Source organism: Macrobrachium nipponense, chromosome 5 (assembly GCF_015104395.2).
Source record: "Macrobrachium nipponense isolate FS-2020 chromosome 5, ASM1510439v2, whole genome shotgun sequence".
NCBI lineage: Eukaryota > Metazoa > Arthropoda > Malacostraca > Decapoda > Palaemonidae > Macrobrachium > Macrobrachium nipponense.
In genome coordinates, this window is record NC_061107.1 from 67,949,422 (window position 1) to 67,965,665 (window position 16,244).

At 39.2% G+C, this 16,244-nt stretch overlaps 1 protein-coding gene across 3 annotated transcripts in view; it reads left to right on the forward strand.

Annotated features, from left to right (window-relative positions):
- The window catches only part of LOC135215386 (uncharacterized), a 78,011-nt gene that overhangs the window by 21,757 nt on the left and 40,010 nt on the right, over window positions 1-16,244 (forward strand). For 2 of the 3 annotated variants that reach the window (XM_064249966.1, XM_064249967.1), the window contains exon 3: window positions 4,804-5,011. In XM_064249966.1, coding sequence (XP_064106036.1) covers window positions 4,804-5,011 — 208 coding nt within the window. The remainder of the gene's footprint in view (window positions 1-4,803; window positions 5,012-16,244) is intronic. The other variant, XM_064249968.1, reaches the window with a different exon arrangement.

Genomic DNA, 16,244 nt, shown 5'->3' on the forward strand with positions numbered 1-16,244 from the left:
GCCGGTTTTGTGTGGCCGGGTAGTAGACCAGTATTATTTGGTTTGTATTAGTAATTCATTTATATTCACAGTCTCTAATTTTGTCTTCCGCCTGTTTATTAATCCCCAAACATATCGAAATGGTCATCAGAAAGGAAGAAAATGATAATCATGGCGATCAAAGAAATATTTTTCAAGGGTGTTTGCACCATACACTCTTTTGATATTTAACGTAAGGCAACCCCCCATATCTGGGTGTGTATGTGTGTGTGTTGTGTGACATAAATCAAGTCCCATCTCCCTATTTTTCTCGCTCGCTCTTTTTTTTGCCTACGTACGTTTATGTACACAGACGTATTTTTTTCTCGAATATGGCGTCAAGTACCAGCAACTGCATGCGACCTTTGATCTTCAGGATGTGTGTGAGAGAGAGAGAGAGAGAGGGAGCGAGAGACGCCGAATTCATGAGTGGGCATCGCTTCATGTGGGCGACCCTCCTGATGCCTGACATGGCTGATGGCTGCCTGTTCATCGTGCTCCTCAGTAAGCGCCGTTCACTTCAAACAACGCTGCATTTTTTATCATTTTATTTCTAAATTGCTCAAGAACATTTGAATAAATGGGTATAGCTGCAAGTTTATTTTGCAGCCTTAGATCCTCCTGGATATTTCAAAAATAAGTATTTTTTATATATAATTCATAAAATATCTAGTTTAAGACCAGACCTCACGTCGAAATGCTATAATCCTCCCAGTTTAGACCAAGTTAGTCTGTTTTGTCCGCCATCTGGTTCGTAGTTCCTGATCATTCCCTTACCTAATATGACCTGTTGGGTGCCGTTTCCGTGAATCAAGACTAAAAAGGAATTAAATTCAAGAAAACGTAATACGAGATTTACCCAATCTAAACGCTCCGCGAAAAACCAAGGAACCAAAAGGTGCGTTTTTCCATCAGAACTCGACTCCGCTTTTGTACAAAATTAATGTATACGGAAAAGAAATTTTTGGTCTGCAAACAAAGACATTTCACATGTATTTTGGAATGCACGTGGTCGAATTTTGCATGCCAACATACACACACACTTGCAACCGACGAATTTCTTATCAACTTGAAAACATTCCCCTTCGGTTAACATCTATATATATATATAATATATATATATATATATATATATATATATATATATATATACAGTATTATATATATTATTAATAATTATATTATTATATATATATATTAATATATATTAATATTATATATATTTATCTAATAATTTTATTCAGAGGCGAGCGTATTTATATATATTTTATATATACATACATATATATATATATATATGTATATATATATAGATAGTATTATTATATTATTAATATATATTATATATATAATATAAATTATATTATATTAATATATTATTATATTTATAATATATAATTTATTCAGAGGCAGAGCGTTTATATATATTGTATATATACATACAATAAAAAAATATATATATATGATTTATATATATATATATATATATATATATATTATATATATCTCATCGCGCTACAAATGTCCTTTAATATCTAATTCGCTCCACCTCGGAATTAACATATTTTCATATATGTTAACTGAGGTAAAGCGAATTAGATATTAAAGGACATTTGTAGCTCGATGTATGTATATGTATCACAGTAATGTGATATGACTTATTATATAATATATATATACATTACCGTGATTCACTACTAAGATCTGTAGCCACAGTCCCCCTACAGATGAAATGGTGGCAGCGGTGGGATAGGTGAAATGGTGTCAGGGTAAGGGATTTTGATCCAAAGCCTACAAGTGAAGATTAATAGTGTTCCCCCTTTAGATTTTGCCCCTGATATAACAGTAAATTACATCTCAGTGCAGATCTTTTTACATAATTCCGTTCTAGGATAATATGAGTTTTATTCTTTAAAAAAAATTAGCCACTTCCTACTTCATTATGTACCAAAAAAAAATCGTGAAATTTTGACAATTTTTTTTTGGCCAAAAACATACCTTTTTTTCTCTTTTCAGACTTTAACCTCTATGGGTCCAACACCTTTTCTGGCAGTCACATATTGTAAATAGTAGTTTTAGGAAGGATTCCCTCAATATTTGTGTATACAGGGTATTTTGTATTTTTTGTAAATATTTTCATAAATTATTTTTTGTATATACTTATTTTTTTAATATATTTGTAATAAATATTTAAGTTGTAGATGGGCATGATTTATCTTTTCAGTGGTTTTTATCATTGCTTAAATTGATTTTAGAACAAAAAGTGTAAAGCTTTCTAGTAAAAATAAAATTTTCACAAATTTTTCTGGGCGCTCGGGTCGAGCTCGACCCGCACGCACCTTTAATGGGGTACCGATATAGCAAAACCTATCCAGGATTAACGGAATGTTTATCGTGCATTTTGCAATGCACTCATCTGTTTTTAACAGATTATTTACAACATCTGTTTTTGTGTGTGTCGGTAGCCACCCACACACAGCTTGGTTGCAGCTGCTGCACTATGCGCTGTATCCATGGAGAATACGACTTCGGTTTTATTTTTTGGCTAAGGCTGTCCTCCTCTTGCTTCATTGTACACTGTCGAAAATCAGATTCTTCTTAAAGTTCACCTGTAATGTTGGCTAGTATGCTTGCTTTGCTCATTCGTTGTTTTCTCGTTGTTCTATCTTAGGAAAATAATGTTTCTTCGTTGTGGGTTTTATAAGCAGTAGTGTTTATGAATTATTATGTCACTTCATTCTGCTTCGGCCGCTGACGTTCATAGCAGGAATGTTTTCATCAATGTTATGATTCGCTTTACCATCTGTTATTAAATTCTGGAGTCAGTTCGTATTGCCGGAGTTCTGGTATGTATACTTCACACTACACTTTTTACTTCTTCCTTGGATCCCACCGCTGCCACCATTTGTCATGTCTTTGTTTCTTTTCTTTTTTTGTTATTTGCAATTTGTTTTAGTTTATAGATCCTTTATCGTTTCTTGCTTTATTTATCGTTAGTTGTTAAAAGTCTCATTAGCACACTAGTAAAAATATACATAAAATTACAAGTTTAAGTATATGACTACAATCGAAGTGTGAGCCTTTCTTGAATCTTCTAGCCCACAACTGTGAGGTTCTGGACCCCACACCGCTTCGACTCCCAGCTATTTTCTATCTGCCCTCTGCTTGCTTTCTGGAAGGTTCTTCAAAGGAGATTGTTCCACCTACCATAAGCAGAGAATTTTCTACTGTTTCGCCTGGTAGTGGTCCTTATTGGTTGAAGATTATGTACCGTCGTCCTTGGGTATGATTGTTTGACTTAATCCATCCCCTTGTGGGTGGAACTAATGACGTCACCGGAACTGTTGAGTTTCCGGCAAAAGATCAAACGCCAGGTCACAGGTGAGAATTTGAATGGGCACACTTATATTAAAACTTAGCACGTGTTTATGGCTATTGTTCAAGACTTCCTGTGACTAATTTCTCTCTCTCTCTCTCTCTCTCTCTCTCTCTCTCTTCTCTATTATGCATTCTCTCTCTCTTTCTCTGTGTATCATTTGTCTATTAATGGTTCTCTCCCATTTCTCTTTCTAATTAGTTTCGTCCATTATTTTTCAGGATTCTGTAAAAAGTATGCAAACCTTATCTAAGGTCATTTCCTCATTTTCCCATTTCATACAATTACTTGATGATATGCTGTTCCAGATTTTTATATACTAGGTACGTGTAGCAACAGTTACAGACAACTGTTCATTCTTCATGTACTCAGTAACGTTGCCTAATCACTACCTTGAATGTGATGGCCATTGAAGGGATATCGAAATGTCCTTTTGATAGGTTTAAGCAGGATTGCAACAAGTGATATTTCAGTTCAGTCTTTACTGTACCAGCTGACCTACTCACTTACTGACAATCTTGACCGTGGATAGGAGTCCAGACTTCTTCCAGTTAAAAACAACGTTGATTTAATCTCATGGCTTTGCTGTCGAGTGACAACACCTTGACATCGTAAGGAAGTGGTCGTCACGATGTGACGTTCATTATGACATACTTCTTAACCCCTTCACTGCCCAGGGTCAAAATAAGAAATGGCAGTTTGTTATAAATAAGGTTTCCACGAGAGATGAGAAGTGCAATGTGATTTATTTAGAACTTTATCGTGAATAATGCATTATAAGGGAAGTCTTACACTGAAATATATGATATGAATTTTGAACCATGGACCAGTGATGTGACATAACACAATATTCACTCATTCATAGTGATATCTGTATTTAAATTTCATTGCTGAAGTTTGTATGTAGCAGCCATGTCAGACCATTAGCTATCTCTTTCTCACTTTTTTAAAGTTCCCATTGAAAAATTATGCACACAGTTAAGAAAGGAATGCAGTGCGATCCATACTTGTATTGGAATAGAGAACTTTCGGCAGCTCCTTTTTCATAGTAATAATCAAACTGAATCTTTATTGTTGTTGCTGGTTTGTTCTCATTACTACACTATCTCATCGGCTGTCAGTCATAAATAAGAATAAATTGCATTGGATCTTATTTCATGAGTAAAGGCCACCACTAACGCTCAGTTATACCTGCACAGGCCACAGTCGGCCTGTGCAAGCAAAACTGAACCCACTCACATTCAGTTGTGCTGGTAAAACTAAAACGTTCAGTTGTGCAGGCAAAACTGAAGTGAGTGGGTTCAGTTTTGCCTGCACAGAAAGACTGTGCAGGCATAATTGCACTGGTATAACTGAACGTTAGTGGTGGCCTTATCCGTAGATTGTTGTGTAATTTCCATCATTCTCAGGGACAGGTATTACGCATTCGGAAAACAGCCGTTGGAGCAACATCCTCAAAGAAGGACTTGGTCATCCGGGCGAAGAAGGACGAGGAGTTTCTTCACAACGTGGCTCGACCTATTCTGGGACCTCTCCTCACAGACGAGTCCCGACTTGTCTGCCTCGACGCATCCACCGTTCAGGAGCTGCGAGACACCTTAGCGCCTCTGAGACAAGGTAAGGGCAAATTGAATGCCATTTCCTGCGTTTGTATATCACCACTGATGTAGCTCGTGTTTATTTCGTCCCATGACTTCAGCTATAAAACTGAATAATGGTGTTTTCAATATCAACAACCACTACCAAATTTTTACTGCTAAGAGTACTTTATATGCAGTGTGAGGGGACGGATTCTTGTTTAAATCTGAAAATGCTGTCGTGCTGTGATCCAGTTTCGATTGGGAAGACGTGTGTTTTCTCAATCTTGTAAAGACTCCCAATATAGCTACTTTTCATCTCTCTCTCTCTCTCTCTCTCTCTCTCTCTCTCTCTCTCTCTCTCTCTCTCTCTCTCTCTCTCTCTTTTGTCATAGAACCATGTAACTGTAACTGGAATGAATTCTAATAAATAGTGAAAATTCTGTTTGTTAGTTCTCTTCAAGTTCAACTTCCTCGTCATACTTTTGTTCTTTAGTAAAGGCTGGCAAAATACGAAAACAGTTCTAAGTTCCCTGTCACTCATAGATTTTCGGATTCCATGTGTAACATACTATCAGTGCTGCTTTCTAGTTTTCTAGGTATGTAGAACTTACCCAGGTGTAAGCTATATGCCCTAACTGAATTGTTTGATAGTTAGTGACGTTTTCGAAGTGATTCAGACTCTCTCTCTCTCTCTCTCTCTCTCTCTCTCTGTGTGTGGTGTGTGTGTGTGTGTGTGTGGTGTGTGTGTGTGCGCAACAGAAAAACCGATAGTTATTGTAAACGATGAGAAATCGGATGAAGCTATGGTAATATCCGGTGTGCCACAAGGTGCCGTTTTAACTGCATTGCTGTTTGTTATTATGATTGCAGACATAGACAGTAATGTTAAGGACTTGTGACGAAGATAGGAACTTGCTACAAAGAGACCTAAACAAAAGATATGAATGGTCAGAGGTAAATAGGAAGGTATTTAACCGTGATAAATTTGAATCAATAAATTACAGTGATAAAGAAGGAATGCTATATGCACATGGAGGACCTAATAATGAGACAATCACAAATAAAGAAGCAGTTAAAGACCTTGATGTGATGTTGAATAGGAATCTGTATGCAATGATCAAATAGCAATACTTCTGGCAAAATGTAAAGCAAAAATGGGAATGTTGTTCCGGCATTTCAAGACAAGAAAAGCCAAACACATGATTATGCTCTATAAAACGTATTGAATATTGCAAATATGGTATGGTACCCACACTACCAAAATGATATTGCACAATTAGAGTGTACAAAGGTCCTTTACAGCTAAAATAGAAGTTAAGGACCTTGAGTACTGGGAAAGACCACAAATTTTAAAATTATATAGTCTCGAAAGGAGAAGAGAACGCTATATGATAATACAGGCATTGAAACAGATAGAAGGAATTGCCGAAAATATCAGAAAGAGCAAGCAGGGGTGGATTAACAGCGCCCAAAACTATACCAGGAAAACTATTGAAAGCACACCGGAAATTAATCCACTACGCACCAGCATCGATATGCAGCGTCTATTCAGCGTGTTACCAGCTCATCTGAGGAACATATCAGGAGTGAACGTAGATGTGTTTAAGAATAAGGTCAATAAATATCTAAGCTGCATCCCATACCATCCAAGATTGGGAGATGCATTAGCAATTCTCTGGTGGACGTTAAAGGTGCCTCACACTGAGGGACCTGGGGCAACCCGAACGAGTTGTAAGGCCTGTAAGGTCTCTCCCATGAAATGAACTTTCCACGCGTACGAAAAGTAACAGAGGTGACGATAACAATAACAAAATTGGTTAATCTGGCAAAATGAGGTCTACATAATTGTATAAACTAAGCAACTCATGCTCAGTCGAAAGGTGTCATAGGAATCCACAGAGAAAAAAACTGCAGAAAATCGGAATGGGACATCGCCTACCCGAAATGCCTACTTCGTTGACACATGTTCGCGGCTCATTCCTCTTTTATCAATATCATGGAAAGGTAAGAGTCAATATTCGGATTCCTATTTTGTTAGGCCACGACGTTTTAGTAATGCAACTGCCGTGTATTAATCATATATAATCATTAAGAATATAAATTGTAGCTTTCGATATTAAAAATCGTCATATGTATATCTTTCGGTGTATTGTATATCTACAAATTCCGTTTTCAGTTGTATGGTTACTTCAATACCTTCTATATTCATTCAAGAATACTCGGTTATGTAGAGAAGTTTTATCAATATACGGATTGCCGGCGAGTAGCCAGCCTCCTTGCTGCATTAAATATCCAAATATATGTCAACCGACGCGCAGACTTGATGACGTCACAGGGAGAGAATGCTCAGTTTTCTTTCATGTTTACGTTTTGACGGGGAATTTACTATTAAAAGGCTCACATTTCATTTGTCTTAGGCATTACTTAAAGTCATGCATTATCATCTTAAGGAAAAAGGCAAAGAGGAAAAAATACAACAGACATTTGCCATAATAAATCTTATATTAGTGAAGACTGGATTTTAATCTAAATTAGCTGGAGATAATTTGACGAAATTTTCACTTTTACTATAGCTATACAGCCTATACTGTCTCTCTAACCGAGCTGCCAAGCAATTCTTCCTTCTTCCTGGTGCTCTCAAAGAGGTAGGAAGTGGGTGCATGTGTGTGTAGCCAACCCATTTAGAATCTAGAAAACCTCGTATCGTGATTTTGGTAATATTAAATATTTATCCAAATAAGTTTGCCATTCGTTGGGCAGTCATGTTAAAAGAGTTTTGTTTCTTACGCATTTAGCCATAGATTCAGATCATTGTTGCATTGTAATGCGAATCATTTTTGACAATTTTTCCAAATTTCCAAAGTGTGAATTTAGAGTAGTAGCTCTTACTGCTGTGTGCGCGATCATATATACAATCGGCAAGAAAAGTGAGTATACAGTTTTCATTAGCTTTCTTCATCGAATATCCCATTTGCTTTTTACTGAAAAGGCATAATCTCACTAAATTTATTCTAAAATATGAAAATACATTGCAAATTTTATCATAAAAGTTAAAACTGCAAAACAAAACCGTTCAGCTTCTTAAAAACACGATATAGCTATGTCCAAAGTAATTGGAATTTCTCTGATAGATTCGTTCATAGACTTTTGGTAGTACTACGTATCACGACGACAATATTACTCGTTTTCCTTCATGAACGGGAGTATTATTGCATCATTGTAAATGTTGATTGTAATTATTTTAGTTCCTACAAATTTATGTTTGTATTTCAAAGCGTTTAAAGTTAGCTGACGCTTATGGCAGTTAATATTGCGACAGCTAAGGTAGGTTGAGCAAATCTAGTTGGATCCACAAGAGCGTGTTCTATGATGTGAGGAGCACGAGAACTTCGAGCGGGAGAACACAAGTCACTGGATACTGGCTTAAGTAACGGCTTTCACACCCTGATTACTTTGACGTTGACATGGGTCGGATGCCAGTTGCTGTTTACAAAGCTACTGTCATTAAAATGAAATCTTAAACAAGGTTAAATTAGCGTATCAGCTCAAAGATTTTCTGGCTATGCTCCCATTACAAAGCGGTTCGTAGTTAGCCCACACGGATGCATTACTTTGCCGCGAGGCTGAAAGATCTCCCAACACATCACCAAAATATTAATTGCACGATAAAGAAACTTTAATTGCCTGTGAAACAGATAAAGAGTTATTTGTGGTAATAAATATTTTTACTGAACACAGCTTTTTTCGTGAATGATTTGTGGATGAAAACCTATTTTCAAAAGTAGACTATATCAAGGGAGCAAGAATGACCGTAGCCTGTGGTTGAAATTGTCCACATCTTTTTACAATCTTTGAATGTTGCGGCAACTATCGAATGAAATCAAGATTAGGGTATGAATTACTAAGAAAATTAAATTGAATACTATGGTCCTTCAAATTTTATCTATCACAGATACTGTTTCCCAGGTATCTGTGCACCTTTCGCCCTTTCCCTATCACCAATATTATAATTCTCTCTCTCTCTCTCTCTCTCTCTCTCTCTCTCTCTCTCTCTCTCTCTCTCTCTCTCTCTCTCTCTCTCTAAAACATACTTACTTCATCACCCAATCTCCCAAAGAAAATATAATTAAATCAAGTAGTTATCAACAGGCCTATGCTTTCTCGTAAGCAGATATTACTCTCTCTCTCTCTCTCTCTCTCTCTCTCTCTCTCTCTCTCTCTCTCTCTCTCTCTCTCTCTCCACATATTTGAAAAAAATATCACTCAATCTCTCAAAGTAAGTATAATGAATTAAGTATCTCTATAGATAGGTCTGTGCTTATGTTCTCTCTCTCTCTCTCTCTCTCTCTCTCTCTCTCTCTCTCTCTCTCTCTCTCTCTCTCTCTCCACTTTTAAAACACATTTGAAAAAAATATTATCACTCAATCTCTCAAAGTAAGTATAAAAAATTAAGTATCTCTATAGATAGGCCTATGCTTACGTTCTCTCTCTCTCTCTCTCTCCTTTTAAAACATATTTGAAAAAAATACTATCACTCAATCTCTCAAAGTAAGTATAAAGAATTATGTATCCCATAGTATCCTATCGTATCTCTCTCTCTCTCTCTCTCTCTTCTTACTATCTCTCTCTCTCTCTCTCTCTCTCTCTCTCTCTCTCTCTCTCTCTCTGTTCCAGAAATTATATCCCAGTCTCGGCCTTCTCTTTGCCATGTACCATGCCGAAGAGTCCGGTAGAGCTAGTAGTAAGTAGCTAACAGTGTTTCTGGTGACGCCGGAGAACAGAAAAATCCTGAACTCAGGGTAGCTGCTACTACCATACGCCGGAGTAAGGAGTAGTCCGAGCAGGTACCGGGTGTAGAGACAGTAGAGACCGGGTAAGGTGGCGGAGCTTGGTAACTCCGCCGTAATAACTTAAGCTAAAGGAGGGAGTAACTCCCGGAGGAGCGTGGTGGCTCCGTAAACTTAAACTAAAGCAGATATATTAAAATTAAAGATGTACATGCAACATATAAGAACCCCGCTATGAGGCCGGAGCCTCCAATCAGTCACCATCCTCAAGGGGGTCTGGCTATGCCAGGAGGGGGTGACTAAAGACAGGGGTATAGACCCAGAGAGCCGAGGAAAGCCGAGCTCCCCCGAGCCTGGTGGCTAGGGCGAGCAGAGCTCCCCTCTCACTCTGGGGTGAGAGCGGCAGGGTAGAGAACCCGCGCACCGAGAGTCCCCGTGGGGACCTCCCCCCATCCCTCGAAGGGGTACTCGGATCGGCTGCCAGCGACAGCATGAGCGAGACATCACCCCACCTAGGTGGGGGATATGGAGGGAGGGGGAGGAGTACGGGAGCGGGGTGGCTACTACGGGGTTACCTGGACCTCTCATGGCCGGGTGGGAACACACTCGCGGTGAAGAAGGCCAGGCAGTAAGGAGGCCTATAGGCCAACTAGAGCCGTCTCACAGACATGGAAATAAATCAATAACCTAAAACACATGGGGGGAAAGGAAATAAAATGAGGCAGAGAGAAAGAGAGACGTCCTGGAGGAACTAGGCTGAACCAACCGAGAAGGGTGGTCAAGACCTGGTAACTCCGAGCAGCTAGCCTAGTGTCATGGCAAATAAACGCGGGACAGGTAGCCAGGGTGGTTCGAGGACTGAGAAAGAGGACCAGGGTCCATACAGAGGTGCCTAACAGAGGTAGCCTAACCAACAGGGAACATGCATGCAGGAAAACTGAGTCGGTAGGGCGCCGAGTAGGCTATGAATCGAGAACACGTGCTCGGATAAATTCCCCCGTGTAGTAACTAAAACGTCAATAAATGCATCACTGGCAAGCATAAAAAGATACTGCTAGGTTAATAATCGAGCCCACACGGTATAGGAGACCACGTGGGACACGAAACAAGGCAACACAAAGGAGCGAGCCGCTATGGTGGCATGGGGCCAGCGCCGCATGAGCCGCCGACTCATAAAAACCTAAATAATTCGGTTAAACGTGCCAAGGGCAGCCCCTAAATAGTGTCAACTATTAATAGCAGTACTTAACTTGGATGCAGTAACAGCTTGATGTTCCATGATGGTAAAAAAGGGTTCCAAAACGAGAACACAACACAGCAAAGAAAAACGCGTGTGCAGCGTGGTCGTGCTATCAAAGGAATGACGTCAGAGGCGCTAGCCGTAGTGGTAGCAAGTAGTGAGCCTTAGGTCGGCTCCTCTCTAGTTGAGGTTTTTGAAGAAGGAAGAGACTAAACGGAAAAGGACCTGTGGTAGTGGTTTCACTCGCCCCAGAAACCATACCGACACCTTATAATAAAGGTGAGCGAGCCAGAATAATCTGGCATTTCCAATTTAGCTTTTCTCTGGTATTATAGCAATATTTTACCTTAGAAATGTGTGCTAAAGGAACCATTTCACTGGGCGACACAGGTCCTTTGCCCAGAAATAGATTTTTCCTTCATCAAAATCCCTTTATTGGGTCTTCTCTCTTGCACAGGTAAACCCATTTCTTCTTATCTCCGTTATTTTGGAGAAACCTAAAGAATCTGGTGTTGTTTTCTTTACTCCTTACGGGAAAACAACCAAGCACAGCAAAATTATGCGGCATTGTATCGAAAGCTCCTTCAGTGACTGATTCACCAAGCTGACTTGTGTGTGTGGCTGCCTCCCGCCTGATGTCATGCGCACAACGGGACGTTTTTTCAACTCGAAGTGAACAGACATGATATTCTTTGGATACTGACTACACTCACGAAATCCTCGCAAGCGATCACTCCGTCAAAAAATGAGACCTCTCATGTTTGCCTTTTGTTTTCGTATTCATTCTGCACAGTAAATTGTGGAGTCTTGCTTGTTTTGTAGTGTCTGCTGGATGGTACGTAACAGATATCTTTTGCCTGTAACCTCAACCAAATTTTACAAATAAAGAAATTGTTTAGTATTGATGTATAGTCTGCATTTGATGACAAATATCCGCAGGTTATGAATGGAATAGCTTTGGAAACGAGGTCTCCCAAAACTCATTCATTTTGTTAACCTGGTTTATATAATGTTGAGGATATATTTTACTTCGCTCAGGACGGAAGTAGATCGTTGATACTTCGCATACACTGGAATACAAAACTGTATTGTAATTGTAAGTCAAAACGTGGCTTTGCAGTGAGCATGTGTGATGAGATACTTTTCCACCGTAGAGGTTTAAATGAACTTAGAAGGATTTTTAGTTTGAATACACATGCGGTTTTAAAATACTGCTTCAATAAAGGGGGTAGTCTAAGTGAAAATATAAAGTTATCATTAATAACATAAGTATGGAAAATAACTTTTTTGTAACAATGTCCTTTATTATGATACTGGGATGGTTCCAGACGCAATACTTTCAATAAAAAAAAAAAATTGTAACTGAAAACATACAGGCACGATTTTAGATATAAATAATAAAGCGGTAGGAATGTATAGCATCTACAGCTGTATGGGAAGAGTAATTCAGAGATCTTATGATGAAAATTAAGCTTACACAGGTGCATATGACCCTAGGCCAAGGGCATGATATATGTCCCAGGATGTTGATTTTATAGATGTGTGGATTTTCAGGCCTTTTTTCATGGGCCGGTAGAGAAAATGGTACAGTGTGCAATTGGCAAGTATTAGAGAGGTAGGCTTAGTATGTGTTAGAACGGAATAGTCATAACATCCAGGAAGTAGCTAGGCAGGTTTATATGGAAGTTAGAGGTGATTTTGACAGTCCCATGAGGCAGGGGTCGAAGGAAAAATGGCAAATCTTGTATGAGGTTCCTGAGAAGACATAATTCAGAAAATGTTTAAACCAGGGGACTCCCTCCTCCTTCAAAAAGTCAGCATCTGTTCTTCTAGTTCAGGATAGCGTTTGGGAACTGTTTCAGACACTCCGGGATCTGTTGGCTACGACTAACGGACAAGGGTCATCATAGGTTTCGCCACATTTTGATCCATTGTCTTAATTGTCATTATTTACCCACCCTTTGTATGTAATTGGTGTTTTCCAAGAAAACTTGAATAATCATAAGAGGATCCATTCAACTAAAAATCATTTTTTTCTAACTCCAAGCAACATGGCTGATCATTTTATTATGTCACCTAAATATTTTGGCTCACAAAATTATAAATCCCACAACCTGTATTAATGTACCAATACCATGTCTTGACGTGGTTCGGAAGTCACGTAATGCCGTTGGACCCGTTGCTGAATAACCACTGGTTCCGTGCAATGTAACAACACCATACAAACAACAACAACAATACCACGTCTTCGTTTTATGTGTGCCACTGACATTTCCTTTGCCTTTCACTTATACATTCCATTCATATAACAATGTCCTAACCTATACCTTTTCCTCCCCTGCTGTAACGAACAGAGCTCTTTCCAGATTCTTTTTCACCGGAGGATAGAATTCGGATTCTGCTATTTTTCGTCCGTTGTTCTGAATTTGATATAAGATACTCCGGTCCTAAAAAAAACAGGCTGTAAATCCAAGCTCCTCCAAAATGTCAATTTGTATCAGAACTTCAATCATCACATTTTAAGTGTTACTGGGTCGGTTACACTTTATATACTATAGCAAGTAGACCTTATATATCGTGTTAGTTTCCAATTTACTTACGTATGGACACATCTATATATACAGTGGAACCGCAGTTTTGGTACGCCCTGGTTTTCGTACGATTTGGTTTTCGTAAACATTTTCCAGTATATTTCCTCGGATTTTGTTCACCCAGAAATGATCCTTCTTGGGCCCACCATGTGACAGGGCCAAAACAAAGCATCTCATCTCCTCTCGTGAACCATTCTGCCTCTGTTTCTCACTGAAGAAGCATCACCTCGTTTTCATTGTGGTTTGTGCTATTTTTGTTAGTGAAACTGATTTTAAACAAGCCATCATGGTGCTAAAGAAAGTTCCAAGTGCCAGTCTTACTTACAGTAAAAAAGGCCAGAACCACGAAAGAGTTTAAGAAAGAACTTGTACCGAAGTGTGAAAGTGGTGCACGTGTGGCTGATCTCGCTAGGATGTACGATAAGTCAGTATTGACAATCAGCTCTATCCTAGCAAAGAAAAATTAAACCAAGGCAGCAGATTTTGCAAAAGGGGTCACTTCATTAACAAAATAGAGACCCCAACAAGTGGAAGACATTGAAAGGCTTCTGGTAGTGTGGATAAATGAAAAATGATTAGTGGGGGATAGTGTGTCTGAAGTTATCATTTGTGAAAAAGCTAGGGTGTTACATGCTGATCACAGTACGAAATTACCCGCAACAAGTGTTGCTGTTAGTGATTTTCAGGCCAGCAGAGGCTGATTTGAAAAATTCAAAAAGTGGATGGGGATACATAGTGTTGTACGGCATGGGAAGACTGTGAGTTCCGACAAACATGCCACCAAAAAATTCATTCAGAAATAAAAGTAATATCTTGAGGCAGAAGGATTCCTCCCTCAACAGGTCTTCAAGTGTGACAAAACTGGCCTGTTTTGAAAAAAATGCCAAAGATGACCTACATCACTCATGTAGAAAGTTCATTGCCAGGGCACAAGCCTATGAAGGACAGGCTAACTCTCATGTTTTGTGGAAATACCAGTGAGTATTTCAAAGCGAAGCCACACTGGTGTATCACTCTGAAACTCCCTGAGGGTTTAAGAAAAACAATGTTATTAAGAATAAATTTCCTGTGATGTGGAGGGCAAACAAAAAAGCATGGATCACGAAGTAAATTTTCATTGAGTGGGTCAATAAGTGTTTGGCTCTTTGGTAAAAAAAATACCTCCAGGATAATGAGTTGCCCCTCAAGTGCCTCCTGGTAATGGACAGTGCTCCTGTACATCCTTCTGGCTTGGAAGACCAGTTGTTGGATGAATTTAAATTCATCACTGTGAAGTTCTTGCCCCCTAATACCACTCCTCTCATCCAACCCATAGACCAGCAAATCATCTTGAACTTCAAGAAACTTTACACAAAGGCATTATTCCAAAGGTACTTTGAAATTACCTCAGACACTGAAATGACCCTAAAAGAGTTCTGGAAGCATCACTTCAATATCTTTATTTGCATAAGTCTTATAGATAAGGCTTGGCAAGGAAAGACTTCCAGGACAATGAACTCTGCTTGGAGAAAATTGTGGCCAGATAGTGTTACCTCGAAAAGGATTTCGAGAGGTTTGAGGCTGACCCTGATGACCCTACACCTATTGTGGAATCTATTGGCTCTGGGGAAGTCCATGGGCTTGGATAGAGTGGCGAAGATCTGGATGTGTTAGTGGATGCCCACAGGGAAGATATAACCACTGAGGAGCTGCAAGACCTTCGGCAGGAACAGCAACAGGTGGCAGATGAGGAATCTGAGGAGGAAGAGAGGGGGGATACTGTGCCTACTTCAGTGATTACGAGAAATGTTTGCCAAGTGGAGTGATGTTAAAAATCTTGTTGAGAATTTTCATCCTAACAAACACGTTGCAATTGGACGAGGGGGTTTGATGCAGTCTCCAAAACTACGAATACCTAAGAGCGACAGGTATTTGAGGTGGGAGGCGGCATAAACTTATATCCTCTTCCGGTGATGGTTCGCGCCCGTCAGCCGGCAAATCTCTTATCGCCTAAAAAATTCCCCTTCAGTTAAACATGTATGAAAATATATTAATTACATTAATTCCGAGGTAGAGCAAATTAGATATTAAAGGATATTTGTAGCTTGATATGTATATGAATCACGGTAACGTGATATGACTTATATAATGGCTACATGTGGACAAAAGCACTATAACGCTACCGAGGACTAGGGGGTTTGATGCAGCCTCCAAAACTATGAATACCTAAGAGTGACAGGTATTTGAGGTGGGAGGCAGCATAAACTTATATCCTCTTGTGGTGGCGGGTTGGCTTAAGGCTTCACTGTCGTCCTGGATTTGAAGGTGTTGATGGTTCACGCCCGTCAGCCGGCAAATTTCTTATCGCTTAAAAAATTCCCCTTCAGTTAAACATATATGAAAATATATTAATTCTTAGGTAGAGTGAATTAGATGTTAAAGGACATTTGTAGCACGATATATGTATATGAATCACGGTAATGTGATATGACTTATATAATGGCTACGTGCGGACAAAAGCACCACAACGCTACCGAGGATGAGGGGGTTTGATGCAGTCTCCAAAACTACGAATACCTGATAGCGACAGTTATTTGAAGTGGGAGGCGTTATAAACTCATATCCTCTTGCGGTGGCGTGTTGGGTTAACGCTTCACTGTCGTCCTGGATTTG